General features: G+C 39.9%; 1 protein-coding gene across 7 annotated transcripts in view; it reads left to right on the plus strand.

Annotated features, from left to right (window-relative positions):
* LOC109927129 (protein LSM14 homolog B) overlaps positions 1-7,807 on the plus strand; it is a 29,291-nt gene extending 21,484 nt beyond the window's left edge. For 4 of the 7 annotated variants that reach the window (XM_048608250.1, XM_048608251.1, XM_048608252.1 and 1 more), the window contains 3 exons: positions 753-936; positions 2,276-2,445; positions 6,008-7,807. In XM_048608250.1, coding sequence (XP_048464207.1) covers positions 753-936; positions 2,276-2,441 — 350 coding nt within the window. In that variant the 3' untranslated portion in view covers positions 2,442-2,445; positions 6,008-7,807. The remainder of the gene's footprint in view (positions 1-752; positions 937-2,275; positions 2,446-6,007) is intronic. The other 3 variants (XM_020527040.2, XM_020527042.2, XM_020527043.2) reach the window with 1 other exon arrangement.
* The last annotated feature ends 11,831 nt before the right edge of the window (positions 7,808-19,638 follow it).

Consider the following 19,638-nt stretch of genomic DNA (forward strand, 5'->3'; position numbering starts at 1 on the left):
TGGGTCATGTTTTAGAGATAACTTCAAGTAGTTTTTAATGGAGTGATTGTCAGAAGATCATCTCTGTCAAATACCATACTAATGTGACACTGGTTTAGTGTCTCATTGCCAGGTAAAAGGGCCAAGTAGATAGTTTGGAGCAAAATTCAAATGATGGCTTCAGTTTTCCCACCATCTAAGTGGAAAATTTCTGTTTGCTACTGGATGTTGATGAGCAGTCTAATTTTAGAAACACCAGTAACTAAAGTTGTGATGAGGGGGAGATGGATATCATCATGCATTGGAAAACTATCATTATGCAGTGAAGTAGTCTTTTGAATATTTGCACATTAAAATCTTTTCATACTTAACCAGCACAATTTTAAATCTGTTTGTGATTTGTTACACGGGTTTTAATGTACAAGTTTTGCTGATTAAAACCAACTGGCTGAGACTTTTTTTTGTCTCAAAGCTGCCTTGGTACGTGCGCTGTGTGCCCTGGATAAGAGCACAAAATGGAGACTGAAGTAAAGTTTAAATCCATGTTTCAATTGTTTCCTTTTTTCAAAAATCATCTGTTCACAGTTCTCCTTTGATACTTATCCACCATGGAGTCAACACAAAAGATTTTACCAACCTCTGAGTACATAACTTAAACCAATAGTAATACAGAAATTTGTATAAACTGGCATATGTTGCATGGGCTTCAAAAGGTGTATATAGTCAAATATATCTCTTTGCTTATTTTGTGCCTTTAATAATATCTAATGCAGTATCTCAAATTTTAGATGACCAAGTCCATAAAGGAGATCTTGGTGATCAAGAAGAAAAAGGAGACTCGAATGTTGAGTCACCAAGTACTGAAGGAAATAAAGAAGAGCCACCTCTTGGACCTAACTGTTACTATGACAAAACAAAATCATTCTTTGATAATATTTCAACAGAGCCAAAGACAAGGTGAGGGTTGTGCAGTTTTTCAATTTACCTTCTATGATGTAAATCATATCTGGTAGCCTTGGTATTTGCGATATGCCTGACTATTTTAACTTGCTGATGCTTCTCTGAACTAGTTTGCAAGAGCTTTTCTTTGGTTTTACAACTACCTATGTGGGCATTAAGAATACTTTAACCACCAAACTTGAAAGTTGGTTGTAATAGAGTTTTTGTTAAAGGATGTGATTTTGTTCTCCGAAGTAACTCCTAAGCTTGCAGTCAAGTGCCCTTTTTCATGTTTCCCTCTCTTCTGGTTTGTCTTTAGTTGAATTAAATAAATAAAAGCGTAACCATTGCCTCTGCCTCTGCCTCTGTCTGAATCATTCTTCAGATGTGACGCACTAATGCGGTGGATTGCAGATTGAGGTGTTGTAACTTGCTTTTAAAGTGGGACAATTTTGTGGTGGCTTGCACTATAATGCAGTGGCGGTCTCTAGGTGGAAAGGGTGTATTAAATATTTGATCAAAGCAAATTGTACACAACCTGTGACTGGAGTGCTGTATCAATTGTCTGTGGAAACCATTCCCAAAATACTGTAATGAGTGAGTTCCTATAAGTGAATAAGTTGTCCACTTTAAGGAATTGGAAAGCCATTTGAAGTAAACTTACCTTGTTTTCTTAAACGTAAAAGCAACAGTGCTTTTTTACGAAATTAAAAGAACAGTTGGAGAGTCCATACTTTGCTTTGTGACTTGACCTATAACTTTGGATTTGTACAGTTTCTAATCCTTAAGTGAAAGCATTAAATATTCTGGATGTACATTAGTTGGAATGCTGGCTGTATATCAGTGTACTTGTGCTGTGACTGAAAATTTAAAGTCCTATAAATTAGCACATGTATTTAACTTTAAGCATTGTCATAAGACAATGCTTACTGAACAGAAGAATAAAAAATCTGGAACGTAGATGTGACTGCTATATTTTTGTTTGCTCTTGGTAATTAACCAAGGTTGTTCTCTCAGTACTTTGTATAGCTGCTCTTCAGTAATGCAGGTTATTAAATTTTAAATTCAAATTTGAACCTGAACAAAGTATTAAGTGGTAGCTAATCTCCATATATCTACTGGAGCTGATTTTGTTTTGACCCAAGTTTGTTGAATCTGACTGTAGACTTCCGTTTAAATGAGCACTGATTGGAGAATATTGTCTATTCAGGCATGGAGGAGGCTGTTTATGGCATTACAAATATGTTTTATAACTACTGAATTTGCTTTCTTTACCACAAATATCAGACTACATTTAAATATTGAAGCTTCTCCAAAATTATCCATTGCTTTACTTTTTTGACCACTCCATTTATAGGCGTACGTGGGCTGAAGAAAGAAAACTTAATACAGAGACTTTCGGGATCTCAGCTAAATTTCTTCGTGGTCGTGGTTTTCGTGGAGGCTTCCGTGGAGGAAGGGGCCGTGGAGGAGGGAGAAGAACCTCTTCAATGCCAAGAAATAGTGGCGGTAGCAGGGTTTAATAAGGTATAGCATTAGAATAAATTAGTGTTTTCTTGGGGTACGAAGGACAGTCCTTGGGTACGTTCTTGGATTGAACATAGTGTATTAAACTTTAGTTCAATGAATAAAGTCTGACACCTATTTTATTGAATGCTGACCTAACACACTTTGATATTAGGTGCTAAGTATTTTTGAGCAATTTGAAACGAGTGTGCACCCCACAAAAGAACATGAAATGATCTAAGAACTGAGACTACTCCATAATGAATCTCGACTGTTCTTTTCCCAAAGCGTGCAAATAATTTTGTAAATCATTAGGCAAAGTCCCATTCTCTAAGGTTTTTGAGAAGATTTGTAGCTTTGATTTATGAATGTTGTGGTTGGCTGGCTTTTGCTGAGTTTGTTCGTCGTTCCACAGAAGTTTCATTACTCTGCTGGGTAACCTCATCAGTACAGCCTCCGATGAAGTGCTGTTTTGTTTTCTTGCCTGTTGTTTAAACTCGTGTCCGTTGAGCTGGGTTACCTCACTTCCAGTTTTCCTTCACAGTGGAGTGTATAAATAGGGTCTAGCTCTGTGTTTGTTGATGGCCTTCTCTAGGAATTACTGTGCTTGTCCCTGCTTGCCTGTCCCAGGATCTTGGTGTTGCCCCAATCAGACTAGTGGTTTTCCAGTCGGCAAGCCAACCAACCACAACATACATAAGCCGAGCTACAAATCTTCTCAAAAATCTTAGAGAATGGAACTTTGCCTGATTTACAAAATTATTTGCACACAAAAGAACTGCCGAGATTCATTATGGAATAGTCTCAGTTCTTAGCTTATTTCATGTTCTTTTGTGGGGTGCACACATTTCAAATTGCTCAAAAATACTTAGCATCTAGTATGAAAAAGAGTCCACGAAGTCCCATTTCTTTCCGTTGAATGACAGGGTTTTAATCTTTTTGCAGCATCCTTTTTCTTGCTCTTGTTCCTTGCTTGTGTTTAGAGTTTGACAAAAGATGTGATGCCTTAAAGATCTGAACTGCTTTCCACAATGTAAATGAACATGTTGCTATTTGAAATAACTTAAAGTGCATTGACTTTGTGTCATGCAAGGACCTTGAATGATAAGCAGTACAATTTAACTGAAGTTAATTTTGGATGATTATTCATCAGTGCTGTGCATTACTAGTAAATTTCTGTTTCAGGTTGAAGGACTCGTGTATCATGCATTGGATAGAAATTTCAGGATATAATGCCTGTTTTTGTTGCAGTGCAACTCCCCTAGTTCTATTGAGCAGACTGATGCTGCTGCACTTAAACCACCCTGTAGAATGTCTAGACTGATGGAGTGCAGGTTCTGTATCAGAATGTTGGAAGGCAATATAAGCTTGAATAATTGAATCTTTCTGAAACCCTTTTTGTGTATCAAGACAGTTTTTTGCATTAATCACTATGAAAAGAATAGCTAATATTTTACCAACTGAAGGGCTCACGTTGGCTTCAGGTATTAGTGAGAAGCTCAGAACTTCAGAAACATGTCCTACTCACCAGAAAGTTGGTTTGATTTTTCAGTGGGGTGCAAAAATGCAACAGCACAAGGCATACCTAAAAATGAGGAGGTGTCAATCTGGTGAAGCTACAAAAAACAGCATTTAGCAAGTGATAGACAGCTGAGTGGTTCCACAACCAAGTTAAATCTAAGCTCTGCAGTCCTGCATATCTGGTCAAAATCTCTTGACATCAAGGCTGCATTTGACAAGGTGATATCAAGGAACCCTTTAAATTTTAAAAAAAAAAAAAAAAAAAATTGAAGTCAATGGGAATCAACAAAAACTCTGGTTAGTCACATCTGGTGGAAAAGAAGATAGTTGTGGGGATTGGAAGTTGGTAATCTCAGCTCCAGTAAATATCTGGCGTTCCTTGAGGTAGTGTCTTAGAACTAACCATCTTCAGCTACTTCAAAGACGGTCCTCCTTCATAGGGTCAGAAGTGGGGATGTTCACCAGGGCTTGTGCAATGTTCAATACCATTCACAACTCCAATAATGAAGTCCATGTTCACATGCAACAAGATTATGGTAAGCAACATTCGCATAACACATGCCAGGCAATGGCCATCTTCAGTAAAAGACTATCTAATTACTGCCCCTTGACATTCAATGAGATTATCCACTATCGGCATCTTGGAGGTTACCATTGACCATAAACTCAATTGGACCAGTATGTATGAATACCAATCTCATGGCAACCTCAGCTAGCATAGGAACTGAACCTGCACAGTTGGTGTTACACTGCATTACAAACCAGCCATCCAGTCAACTGAGCCAACCAAGAAGGTCCTGCCTCCTTTACCTTGCCCTTGTCTAAGATGTGACCTTTAGGTATTTACTTGCCACATTTGTCCCCTCTAACAAGAGAGCAGCCCTGTGAATCTTGAACTCTCGCAACTCTATACTTAGTGGTGATAAGAACAGATTGGAGACTAAGAATCCTCCAACGAGTAACCCCCTTCTGATTTCTGAAAGCTTGTTCACCATGTATAAAGCACCTTCACTACAAGTGTGTTAGAATATTCTCCACTTGCCTGGATGAGTGCAGCTCCAATTGCACTGGGAAGTTTGACACTTTCTAGAGACAATGCAGTACCCTTGATTGTCGCTGCATTCATTTTCTCCACCACTGTTCAGTACTAGCAGTGTATGCCATATAAACGATGCATTGCAAAAATTCAAAGCACCTTAGACAGCACCTTCCAAAACTGTGACTACTTCCATTTGAGAAGGACAGGAGGAGGAGCAGGTGCATGGGAACACCACCACCTGCAAGTTCCCCTCCAAGCCACTCACCATCCTGACTTGACAATGTACTGTTTTTTCCTTCAGTGTCACTGGGGCAAATCCTACGATTTGCTCTAATGGCATTGTGGACCTACTTGCAGCATGTGGACTGCAGCTGTTCAAAAAGGCAGTTCAATACTACCTCGTGGGCAGCTAGGGATGGGCCATAAATGCTGGCTCACATCCCATGAGTGAATTAAAAAAGTGTGTAATATCCAGATGAACATCTAAGTCATTTCACTTTTCAGCAGTAGGGTAGTTTTAATGAGGTGAAAGCGTTCTCCAGTACAGTAGAAACAAGGTATAGCAAGTCTTTAAAACTATGAACACCATGTTGATCTCCATTTGGAAAATGAAACTGAGCAACCAACTTGCCAGGACTGCAACAGAGACCAAATCAATTGTAGTTAGACTTGTGCAGATTTTTACCCTGAAATAATTTTTTTGCTGGAATCGCAACAAAGTCAAACACTTTATCCATTACAACATTCCCCACCTAGTTTGTCTTTAGAATTGGCTTTAGTCCACATCATTCAAAGATATTTTCATGTGTTTGCTTATTGATGAAAGTGAGTTATGAGATGAACTTCAGTGTTTTCATCTCTAACCAGTTAGGTGTAAGGATGGTACAGCCAGGCCTTTTTGTAAACACTTAGTTTGTGTAAAATTATGAAGAGTTGTGTATCTAAGTTAATAGCTGATGAAAACATTTGCATCACTGTGCCTGGATCATGTGTCTAATTTTTACTTCTCTTTTTGCATTTCAGAAACTCTAGACAATGCTGAGAAGATTGAGTTTTTGGATTCTCTGTAAATACACTAAGAATTGGCACTGCAGGTGTTACTTGTGAACTAGTGGGTATTCATTTTTGTTTAAATACACCCAAAGGAGCAACTGGCAAGCTAGTTGTAAAATGCTGCTTCTAGTATCCTGTCAATTAAGGTTTTGTATTGATTTTTGTGGTCCTTATACAGTGAAAAAGGAGATGAATGTGTTTATTTTGGGTTAGCTGTGTGTTTAACAGGTGTGGGAGTAATTGCTTGTCTGTAACTGGCTAGTTTGCACAAATCGTGCACGGAAAGCTTAATTTATTTTGAAGAACAAAGCTTCCATGTTGCATCTGTTGCTGCATATGCTCAGGATTGCCACCAGTCCTTTCTGTTGCCATGAAAAAGCATCCTTGTATCTGTGTTTGAAATGTTTCTCGCCCATGCAGACTCTGAGCTCCATGATGATGCTGAAGGTTAAGACGTGTTTTTAATTCACCTTAAATTTAGACAACTCCTTTTTGAAGTATTACAAAATCATTAAAGGAGGGTGCAATGAATAGTAACAAACATGAGTTGGCATGAGCAGATTATCCATGCCACTTATATGCACTTGGAATTGAGTAACTTAAGTACTGTTAGCTGCATCTGTTCACTTCATCTTTGCTTAAATTGTTTGTATTGATATATCCTTGTAATTTTTACAATTGTAAACAGTGACTTATTTTCAAGTGCTTTCCAACTGCTGTCTTCAATCTTTAATGTTTGGAATTGCTTTTCCGTTAACTTTCATGTTTGCATGGGTGAAAAGGATGGCTTCGTTTAATCTGTATTTATCTGTAACTGTAATTTATATTGGTAGCTTAATTCAGACTCCTGGAGGCTGGTATGGGTCAGCTGGCTCCCAGCAAATACTGTGAAATATGGCTTTTTTTTAAAACTTGAATACAGTTTATTCATGAGTACAGTACTGCCAGCAGGGCAGGGGAGCTGAATTTAGCAACGTAAATATTGAAACTGCTCAATGATGTTGGTCTCCTAGAATCTGAATAAATGATGCCAGTATAAAAATCAGTGTAAATATATATCAATTGGTAATCCATCAGACGTGTGCCTCTTTGGATGGTGTAAATATTCTGAATGGACTTCCATATTTTCAAGTTTAATGCATTCACACTAAAGGTGTAATGTTAATGGGAGTTCAACTGTTAAGTACTTTTTTATGACACTCACCTCGAGGCACAATTGTTTATATAAATTCTTGGTTGTAGCATGTGCATAACTATGGGTTATTTTGTCTGACACTTCAGTTTATGAATATGCTGGACTTAAACTTATGAAAGAGTTCAGAAGTTTTTAGTGCTATATGTACCAAGAATTGCATGGAATGCCAGGTATGATACAAAATAATCTGGATGTTTATGGCAGTGTGCAAAGTAAGGATAATCATTTTTGAGAAGGAAATGAGCAACGGTGCTCTGTACAAAGCTAATGTGTTTTGAATATGTTAAAATACCCGCAGATGTTTGTGTTGTATAAACTTTGTTTCATTTTAAACTTTTGGCACTTGTTGATCCGGGAAGAGTTGGCTAGCTTTTGAAGATCACTGCCTTCACAGCAGAGCATTTGTTCTACAAGCTAGCCTGTTATTGCGCACACTTTGAAATTTTGAAATTGACATTATGCAATGTCACAAAGCCATGGTAACTGCACTCTTGTAGCAATAAATATTGTGTGAAGTACACTTTAACAACATTGGGCAAATACCCTAATGATTTAATAAATGATGAGCAAAGATACTTTCTCTCTGCCTTATTTTTAAGATCTTTACTCTGCTTGCCCTGACAACTTGTGTGACAACCTTTTTACTGGTGGAATCTTAAGCAAAGAATGAGGGGAAGTTTTAAGCCACATGGAAGATCAGTGAAATATAGATGTACTGTATATCTTGGATAACAATATCCATTTTGTGTACTACACTTGTATCTGTAGTGTCCTTGCAGAAATTCTCTTGAGAATGCACGTCGCTTTTGAGGTTCTTTTAGTCACAAATCAAATTTCTTCATACGGTTTATATAAATTCATTTACCAAGGTTGTAAGGAAGGGGCCACCAGACGTGAAACGTTAACTCTGACTTTTTTTTTTCTTCACAGATGCTGCCATACCTGCTGAGCTTCCAGCAACCTCTGTTTTTTGTTCCTGATTTACAGCAACTGCAGCTCTTTTGAGTTTTTATGGCCAGCACTGTGGTGTTATCCTTTTCCTTTATGTTCGGCCAACCATTAATAGTGGTTAGATATCCAGTTATAAAACTGAGGCCCTTAATCAAATGCCCTGTTGACCTCATTCCTGAATCCCCACTCATGAGTACCTAATGTAATAACCTGGGCATGTCTTGATGCGCAACTATTGGTAATTTCGTAATCAGGGCCTAGGAGAGCATTTGAATCTGTGGCTGTATCTGTATATGCCCCAATTTCACAGTTCTCCCCACCAGCTGGGAGAGTCTAGATGTTCAATGTTGTCTACTAAGTTCAGACCTGTTGCTAGTGATCTGTACCTCCTTTTTAACTTGCAGTACTTCAGCCCTGAGCTGAGTTGCAAGTATGCTGCATGGTTATAAATGGGGAATGATTGATAGGCGTCCTGTACCATCAACTGCTATGTGGTACTACACTATTTTCCCATCCCCTGTGGATGTGATGAGTGTTGGCTAACTTGTTGCTAATATACCCTCCAGTAAATCCACATCTTTTCCCTTTTACAAATCAAATGAACATAGCTTACAGAAGAGGCTTCTACACCACATCTCTACTGTATTGGTGCTATATTGATACCTTAGATAATACTAATTACCCCAAAAATCTCAACCCCATTCCTAAATGGGTGTTGACTCCAGGATTGGTATAAACTAGGATTTCCAAAACAATTGACATGTATAACACATTCCACATTAGTGTTATAGTCATGTTAAATCCTTGACTGGCAGTGTGTACATACTTCGGTCATGAATTTCTCAAGTTCTCCCTTGTCTGAGTATCCATAATCCATAGGTATGGCTGACATTTCTGCATTATTTAAGATTAACCACTGCTTTAATTTCCTCTTAATGGACCAGGCATGACCCTGTAGTACTGTGGGCCAACTTTTTTTTAAATTACCTGTGTAGTATTGGTCTGTACTGAGCTGTCTGTCCTGAATGCTTGTCCCTTTGCTAAATTTCCTTAAATTGAGAACCTAAAGTCAGAACCTTTTTGGTTTGACAACAGTAGATCCATCAAATTTAGTACAGAGGTCCCTGTGTTGAATACAGTAGTGATGACATTGACCAGACTCGGTCAAGCTTCCCCTGCACTCGGGTGCAGCCATTTTCCACTCCTCCATTTTAACCAAGCAGCCTGTGTTGTCAGAGATAACAAGGTGTAGAGCTGGACGAACACAGCAGGCCAGGCAGCAGCATAGGAGCAGGAAGGCTGACGTTTCGGACCTAGACCCTTCATCGCCGGAAACGTCAGCCTTCCTGCTCCTATGCTGCTGCTTGGCCTGCTGTGTTCTTCCAGCTCTACACCTTGTTATCTCAGATTTTCCAGCATCTGCAGTTCCTACTATCTCTAGCCTGTGTTATCACTTTGTTTTAACAAAGCTGTATATGGAGCTAGAGTTTGACTCAAACATCAGTTGGGTAAATAAATTAGTGATGTTTAGGAGGAAAGAACATTTGAGAGAATTCTGGCAGAGAGCGAGAACTCTGGCATTTTGCAGTAGAAGGGAGAGATGTATGGCAACTTCATAGAACCCAACAACTACTGAAAACTAAACTAAAATCCTTGTCTGTGGGAGCCTTACTCCACCCATTCATGCTGCTTTTATTCTTCCAATGTTTTTAGAAAAAAAATGCCAAGGCCCCTCCAAGCTGTTTGCTTTATTGACTTGACACATCTCTCAACCTCACCTTTTCCTTAAGGACAAAATACACCTCTTAATAGTATTGTCACACACTGAATTTTTTTTTTGAAAAAAAAATTCAATATACAAAGATGGCTTTTTTTTTAAAGCCTGCAAGCATTTAAAGCTATAGTCCATTTCAATCTGTTTTTCTGCTACCGAACACCTGTAATGACGATAACAATGAACTCCTTGGCATTTTTCAAAATGTTTGGAAAAATTAGAGGTTATTATCAATATTTGCAAGTGTCAGACACATGATGACTTGCATCATAAATTTTGAAATGTTACAATGCCAACACCAGTTCAAGGTCTCTTTCTCAATTGTAGAATATTTCTGAATATTCAACTTCCAGGAAAAATACCCAATAGGTATTTTCCATCTTGTCATTGTCTTCCAAGAGTACAGCGCCAGCATTGACATTGATTGCCACTTTGGCTCTGCATAATTGGATGTGGCTAACACTGGGGTAGTGGTTATCACTGCTTTCAAGCTTTCAAATGCCTTCTGACATTGCTCTGCCACTGAAATTTTCTGTACTTCAAGTCAGTCAGTTGAGTAACTGCACTGCTAAAATTTGATTTGAATTTCTGTTTTAAAAACCCCTCAGTTCCAGAAATCATATTGCTTCCCTGTTCGGTATGGGAAACTCCCTAATAACCTTTGTTTTCACATCCTGTGGGCACATCTGTCAATATCCAATGATATGACATAGGAATGTGACGTGGGCTTTTGAACTCTTAGCCAGGTTTATCACCAAGCCTGCCTCCCAAAGTTGATCGATCAATCTGATAAATGCTCCAAATGTACCTTCCACATGTAACTAAAAAAAATCACCAGATGTCACTTCATGTATGGTGTACGTTGACTTTGTTGGTTAATCTTTGAAATGTGGCTGATGCATGTTTCATGCTAAATAGCTGGTACAGTCCTTTCAGCATTCCAAAAGCTGAAATTTCATTCACGCTCTCTGATAAAGGTACTTAACAGTATCCTTTTGATTAACTTCAAAATATAAATTGCTTGTCCAGCCTTCATAATACAGTCTTCCAGCTATGGAATAGGATATGAGCCAGATTTTGTAACTGCATTGACTTTATGGTAATCAATGCATAAATGTTGGGCTCTATCTGGGTTTGGCACCATCACTTGGGGATCTCCATTCGCTGCAACTCACTTTGAAAGCATTCTCAAAGATAATATAATCAATCTGTTTGAACTTGTGCCAGTTTTAGAGGGTTAATCTATAAAGATATATTGCTTAATTGGAACAGCATTTCCTATATCATCGTCATGGTTAATTAGATTAGTACTTCCCAGCTTATTCCCACATCTCTCCATATGATTGTAGTAACTCTTTCAGGTCATTTTGATTTTCCTCTGGAAGGTAACTCAATTTATCCCAGTTTTTGAAGAATATCATCCAAATTTATTTAGATTTGTTTCTTAACTCTTGAGTTGTAACCAGTACCACATTCTCCTTTTGCTTTCCTTCCCTATCAAAATACCATTTGTGCATCATCATATGATGGTTTTCCTTCTATCTGGTGCTCTTATCAAATAATTCACCTCCATCAATTTTCTTTTGATTTGATAAGGCCCACTAAACGTGGCTTTTAAACTTCCGGCTACCATTGGTAATAATACTAACACTTTATCTCTAACAAATTTTTTGATTTCTTGTCTGCTTCCTGTTTCATCATGTATTGTGCTACTTTCAAATGCTGTCTAGCCAGCTCACTCAATTTAATCTTTCCCCAGAATTTGACACTGTGCAAATATGTGGTCTCTGAACTCTTATCAATTTTTCTTTAACTAATTTCAGTAATCCTCTTACCTCGTGTCGATCCAAATCGATTTGGATTTGGTTGATTCAATAGATGCATCCCTAATTGCAAAAAGTACAAATGGAATTCCTTTATCCCACTCCTTTAAAGTTTGATGTCACCGTTCTAATGCTCCTTGCTATTCTGGATGGTATGCAGTTGATTTAAGTTCTTTTAATCCTAAGATATCCATAACTTTCTTGAATAATTTGGATGGAAAAGTTGACCCATGATCTTACTGTATTTCTGTGGGTAGTCCATATCTAATTTTTTTTGAAAAAAGTAACTGTTCTGCAATCCTTCAAGCCATGATATTGTGCAATGGAATGACCTCTGAAAATCTAGTGGACATCTCCGTTATGGTTGTCAAAAACTGATTTCCACTTTTGTTTTCATGAGGGGTTCTAAGCAATCAGTTAATGCTCTTGTAAAAGGTTCCTCAAATCTTGGAATAGGTACTAATGGTACTAGTTTTATCACAGCCTGAGGTTTTCCTATTACCTGACATGTATGAAGCTTGTGGCAAAATTGAACTACATTTCTATGCAGTCCAGTGGAATAGAAATGTTTTTGTATTTTGTATGACCACCTACTGGTACCTTGTGCTACCTGAAACACCACCTTTCTATAACCAACAGGTAATACAACCTGATGATCTGCCCATTTTTCATCCACTCGAATTTGTAACGGTGTCCATTTCTTCATGAACATTTCATTTTTAAGAGTAATATTCTGAGAAACACTCATTCTTCTGTGTGTACTTTTTGATACAACTGCTTTTGTTTTTCCTCTTTCTGTAGTAATTCAGATTTCTCTGAACTAAAAATATCCACTTTGTCCTCCACATGTTCTTGTTTTTTCTCAAACGTTTGATCAAGCATAGTTTCTGATAATTGAATTTCAATTTCCTTATCTTTTTCATTATCTTTATTCTTTATTTGTCTTCCTGTTTCAACCTGGGGCTTTGTGACCTTGTTACCACACAGTCAGGAAAATCCCAGGATATACCTCCTGTAACATCTCATTGCTTGAGAATTTCCCCAATTTCTATACCTCACGTTCATGCTGCTTCTATTGCTCCAACTTTTTTTTTAAAAAAAAAAAGCCCAAGGTCTCAAAAGCTGTTTGAGATAGTAGGAACTGCAGATGCTGGAGAATCTGAGATAACAAGGTGTAGAGCTGGATGAACACAGCAGGCCAAGCAGCATCAGAGGAGCAGGAAGGCTGACGTTTCGGGCTTGGACCCTCCTTCAGAAATGGGGGAGGGGAAGGGGGTTCTGAAATAAATAGGGAGGGGGGGGAGGCAGATAGAAGATGGATAGAGGAGAAGATAGGGCAAAGAGGCGGGGATGGAGCCAGTAAAGGTGAGTGTAGGTGGGGAATTAGGGAGGACGGACAGATCGAGGGGGTGGGATGAGGTTAGTAGGTAGGAGATGGGGGTGGGGCTTGAGGTGGGAGGAAGGACAGGTTAGGGAGGCGGGGACAAGCTGGGCTGGTTTTGGGATGCGGTAGGGGGAGGGGAGATTTTGAAGCTTGTGAAGTCCACATTGATACCATTGGGCTGCAGGGTTCCCAAGGAACTCCTCTTCTGTAGCTACACTGGCCCTAAACCCCACCTCTTCCTCCGTTACATTGACTGTATTGGCGCCACCTCGTGCTCCCACAAGGAGCTCGAACAGTTCATCCACTTCACCAATACCTTCCAACCCAACCTTAAGTTCACCTGGGCCATCTCTGATACCTCTCTCTCCTTCCTGGACCTCTCCTTTCCATCTCTGGTAACCACCTAGAAACCGATATCCATTTCAAGCCCACTGACTCCCACAGCTACCTAGAATACACCTCCTCCTACCCACCTTCCTGCAAAAATGCCATCCCCTATTCCTTCGCATCTGCTCCCAGGATGAGGCATTCATGTCCTCGTTTTTCAACGACCCCCACTTCCGCCCCCCCCCCCCCCCCCCACCCAGTGGTCGAGAACGCCCTCGACTGTGTCTCCCGCATTTCCCGCAACTCATCCCTCACACACCCCCTCCCCACAATAACAACCGAAACAGAATCCCCCTTGTCCTCACGTACCACCCTACCAACCTCCGGATCCAACACGTTATCCTCCAACACTTCCGCCATCTGCAATCCGACCCCACCACCAAAGACATTTTTCCCTCCCCACCCATATCTGCTTTCCCGAGGGACCACTCTCTCTTCGGGACTCCCTTGTCCGCTCCATACTCCGCTCCAGCTCCACCACACCTGGCACTTTTTTTTCCCTGCAACCGCAGGAAGTGCCACACCTTCCCCCCTCACCCCCCATCCCAGGCCCTAAGAAGACTTTACACATCAAGCAGATGTTCACCTGCACATGTGCTAATGTGGTATACTGTATCCGCTGTTCCCGTTGTGGCCGCCTCTACATCAGGGAAACCAAGCGGAGGCTTGGGGACCACTTTGCAGAACACCTATGCTTGGTTCGCACTAAACAACTGCACCTCCCAGTCGCGAACCATTTCAGCTCCCCTCCCATTTGTCAGATGACATGTCCGTCTTGGGCCTCCTGCAGTGCCACAACGATGCCACCCGAAGGTTGCAGGAACAGCAACTCGTATTTCGCTTGGGAACCCTGCAGCCCAATGGTATCAATGTAGACTTCACAGGCTTCAAAATCTCCCCTCCCCCTACTGCATCCCAAAACCAGCCCAGCTTGTCCCCGCCTCCCTAACCTGTCCTTCCTCCCACCTATCTCCTCCTCCTACCTCAAGCCCCACCCCCATCTCCTACCTACTCACCTCATCCTGTCCCCTTGACCTGTCTGTCCTCCCTGGACTGACCTAACTCCTCACCTACACTCACCTTTACTGGCTCCATCCCCGCCTCTGTGACCTGTCTGTCTCATCTCCACCTATCTTCTCCTCTATCCATCTTCTATCTGCCTCCCCCCTCTCCCTATTTATTTCAGAACCCCTTTCCCCTCCCCCATTTCTGAAGAAGGGTCTAGGCCCGAAACGTCAGCCTTCCTGCTCCTCTGATGCTGCTTGGCCTGCTGTGTTCATCCAGCTCTACACCTTGTTATCTCAGGTCTCAAAAGCTGTTTATTAGCTTAGAACAGACTGCTTGGTACCTCTGTCTCAGCCTCTCTTCATTTAAGAGGTGTAGTTTGACCTTTTTTATTAAAGGCATTGTATTGTCACAATGTGCAAGTCTGCCTTGTTTGGACAGACCACCTTAAAATGCAGAGGTTATATAATGGCCCCATTCATTGTCTTGCCTACAAAAACTCCTAGGTATATGAAGTAGTTTCACTTGATCAGACAGACCTATTTCAAAGGGAGTGGACTGGAATACATGATGCTCCTATGATTACCATTAGTTCCTTTTTCTTTGCAATACATTGATCTCACTTTATAGCATCTATGCCCAGCTTTCCACAGTCATTATTTTTAAGTAAACTCAGGTACTTGGGCAGGAATTAGCCCCCTCATGCTTTTGGTTCTGTGCTACTATTCTGACTACTGAGTTTTCTTTGGCCAAAGAAAAGAATTGGAGCATAACCAAAGTGGCCAAATCCAAGAGGACCATAGAGCAGCTTTTTCATTAGATGGTTTATCCTGAGGATCACCCCACCTCCAGACAAGGGGTGAGGTTGGAAAGTTGAGACCTTCATAATGACCTCCAAATTGTACAGGAATTAATTCCACACTGAATGGTGTCACTCTGTTGCAAAACAGCTATCCAGTCAACTGAGTTAACGGGCATCTGGATCATAGTATAAATCCTCACAGTAAAACAACTAGTAAATGGTAACTTAATTACATATTTTTCCAATTTGAGTCACTGATTTTAATTTTTGTTTGCTTGTTAAAGTGGTCATGGTGGATCAGATTACAGTAAACAAAATACTGTTGGTGAATTTGAGTATTCTTTGCCTGAATATTGTAAACCATCTGAAGTTAATTGAAGACTTGGTATCTATCATGTTTAAATGTTTCCACAGTTGTTGAATACTTGATCATTGCATTTAGTTATTCCAGTGTGTGGAGATAAAAGATGTGAATATAATGTAGCATTTCATGATTGAAAGGATATCAACTTTTTAAAAAATCCACTTATCTGTAAAGGCTGTAAAAGAAAGCACTTGGAAGATGAGGCTTCTAATCCTTGCAGGAAAATATGGCAGAGATTTTCTTTGGAACGTAGGGACAGGTTTGGCGGACTCAATGCTTTATGGTACTACAAATTCCTGACCTCCTGTGCAGAATGTTTCCACTACTGGGTGGCAGTATAATTTCTGTGCACCAAAGATAGTGATCCATCAATCTTGTTCTAGCTGGGTGTCCCTCTGTTTCCGATCAGGATTGTGAGAAACCAATGCCATTATTTTTCCCTTTTTGTGGTTTCCCACAGGATAAGTCATACATTCGCCTGTCTGAATGACCTGGAACATTACATTTGGTTTTCTCTGCCCATTCTATTTTATCTTAGATGCCTTCTCTGTAGATAATCTTCATTGTATAAATGTCTCAAGTTGTTCATGTTTAATAACTTTGTTCAAACTTGTTTTCTTTTTTTCACTTGATGTTTTACTACTGCCTCTCTTTAGCACTTTTTCTGATTCTCCCTGTGCATCTTAATTGTTATGCACTTTTTTTTTTAATAGAACCTGAATCCTACAGTGCACAAAGGCTATTCAGCCCATTGACTCAGCAGCAACCTTCAGAGTATCCCAACCAGACCTGACCTGACCCAACCCTACCCTATCCCTATAGTCCTACATTCACTATAGCGAATCAACTAACCCTGGACACTACGGGGCAATTTAGCATAGCCAATCCACCTAACCTGCATGTCTTTGGAATGTGGATGGCATCCAGAGCACTTGGTGGAAACCCAGGCAGGCACACGGAGAATGTGCAAACTCTGCGCAGACTGCACCTGACGAAGGGGCTGCGATCCGAAAGCTTGTGTGATCTCAAATAAACCTGTTGGACTATAACCTGGTGTCATGTAACGTTTGACTTTGTCTGTGTAGACATTTGCCCAAGGCTGGAATTGAAACTGGGTCCCTAGTGCTGAGAGACAGCAGTGCTAACCGCTAAGCTGCCATGTTCTACATCTGGTATGTCATTACTCAAGGCCATCTTGTTATTCCTGGTTAACTTTTGATCCTTGTGTCCATTGCTCCATATCAGATTGGCTCACACTCATCCCTGAAGGGGTAACTTCCCTGTCATTTCCTGTGTGACTAGCTCATCTCTAGTCTGTCATTCTTAGCCTCCCTGTCCAGGTGTTGTCATCTGTAATTTGTAACTGTTTTTACTTTAGTTTAACAATACTTTGTGTTATACCAAGAGACTGAACACCATTTGGAACGGATTATAGTGTAACTGTTTCTTGCAAGCATAAGCATACATACTGACACAGGCAGCTATCAATAGGTCTAATAACAGACTAGTAGGTCCTTTTTTTTTTCACAACACATTAAACTTCCCTAATCAGTGCAGCAGCCCTGGTGGATTGCCATCTTTCTATGTGAAAACTTGTAAAATTGTCTGTTGCCCATCTCTCACCAATCTAGTCTTTTGACAATAGTCAGTCAATGTGGTCTATCATTTGACGCCTCTTTCCTGTGGCCAGTGGAGCATGAGGTTGCTCATACCATTGTATGTGGAAGTTTGATGAACTCGATGTCTGTTTCCCTATTAGAGATGTAACTATCCTAATCTGTCCTTGTTTTTCTAGTGTGATGCTATTTTCAAATCGTCAATGTCTTTGCTCTGAGTAGTTTGAAGTTGTAGTTCTTTTTTTTTTTAACATGTCCAAAAAAATGACTCTCTGCCTTGAGGTATGTTGGTATCTTAATGTGTCACACAACTGCATAGTTTTGGCAAAGTCTGAGATGCTGAATACCTGCTTACAAGGGTATTCGTAAGAAAAAGGAGCACGCGTAAGCTATTGGCCCTTCAGCCTGCTCTGGTCTTTAAGATTGTTAAGATACAACCTTTTAAATCCATATTCCTGTACCCTTTCTTATCGAGAATCTATCTGGCTTAAAAATATTTGAAGACTCTGCTTCCACTGCATTTTCAGGAAGAATTTAGAGACTGGGCTTTTGGGTTAAGAAATTATTTTCCCAGCTTTAAACTGGCCTTCTTCCTCAACAGTGCTTATTTTAAAAATGGTAACTTCTGGTTTTAGATTCTTGCATAATTGTCTCCATAGCCATCATTGCAAGACTGATCATGACTAGGTGATTTGAAACACAATCTTCTCAACTTTTCCAGCTACTGGTCTGATAAACTTTCTTAAACCTCCATCTGCTGGACTCTAGATGTGGTCTCACTAGTGTCTTGTAATAACTCCACCATAAACTCCCTTTTTCTATTCAATTGCCTTTGCAATTGAAGTTATCAGAGGCTGAGTGCTTAAGAACAACAGGAGTATGAGTGGGCCACACCCTGTAGCCTGCCCTGTCATTCTATAAGATCAAAGCTAATCTGCTTTACCCTCTATTCCTGTTTTGTGCTTACTATTCATAGAGGAATGGAGAGCTGTTCAAAATAAGTGTGCAGTTCAAACAACACTTGAATTTAAAACCATCAGCATAAAGCAACCTGCTTTATCCACAAACCTTCACTCCTTCCATTAGTGACCCTCTATGAAATCAGTGTGTATTGTCCATAAGCTGTAGTATATAAATTCATTGAGCCTACTTTGACAGCACCTTCCAAACCTGCAACCACTACAGATATGTAGGAGTACACTCACTGCAAATTCCCCTCCAAACTGTTCACCCTCCAGACCTGGAAAGTAATCACTGTTCCTTCCTTGTTGCTGCATCAAAATCCTAGAACTCACCCTAACAGCATTGAGTTTGCCTACACCAAACTGGACTGCAACGGTTCAAGAAAACAGCTTATCACCACCACCTTGAGGGGAACTAGAGATAGTAATAAATGCTTATCCAACCAGTAAAGCTCACATCCCATGAATGAATAAAATAATTTATTGTATTAAAAAAGGTGACTTTCAGTGCTGCTACCTTTTAATCTAAAACATTGTCCTTCTTGCGCACCATCTAATGGATATCTATTATCTCATGGTCCCAAAAAGGAAATTTTTTGACCATTTGATTGGAAAGAAGTCTCTAAATATGAATTATTACATTTATTATCATAAACAGAGGAGTTCAGTGTTATTGCATTCAAAAACAGGGCTTTGGGCTGGTTTTCATCTTAAACCTAGCCTTAATTTCACTTTTGAATTGTTTCTTTCTAGTTGGTAGCTGGATTGTTCAGAACAATTACTCTTCAAGTAATGTTGCATATTGAACAATTTCTCCACAACTGAAAGGTGGTAACCAAGTCTGGTAGCTCTGGCATCTGATTTGCTTTTATAACTACCTCTGAAAACTACATTGTGCATTGCCTAATTATGGTTTTGCACAAATTCAAAATGTTATTGTGAAACACGATTGACTAGATTTGCATTTACAGGGAAACTAATGCTGTTTTGAGTGAGACTCCTGGACACAAACTGCCCGCTTCCAGTTTTGTCGTTGGGCACTTCTGCAAGAGATTAGGCATGGCAAATTGCAGCACCATCCCCCCAGTTAACTTTGTTTAAAAAAAAACACTGGTTGGAGAGAAATGCAACAATTTAAGTTGATAATTATTTGACTAACATGGTGCTGAAGAATGTGGCATCATTTATTCTGTAGTGCTTTTATGGCTTAGAGGTCATTAACATCACTTTTCTCATTGTACTTTAGCATGAAGTTACCTCCTCCCACAGTTCGTGTTTTTAAAAATATAAAATTGTTGTAGACAGGTTGTTCATAAACTCTCCTGCACCTTCATTAAA

The sequence above is a fragment of the Rhincodon typus genome, chromosome 19 (genome assembly GCF_021869965.1).
Source record: "Rhincodon typus isolate 14 chromosome 19, sRhiTyp1.1, whole genome shotgun sequence".
Taxonomy (NCBI): domain Eukaryota; kingdom Metazoa; phylum Chordata; class Chondrichthyes; order Orectolobiformes; family Rhincodontidae; genus Rhincodon; species Rhincodon typus.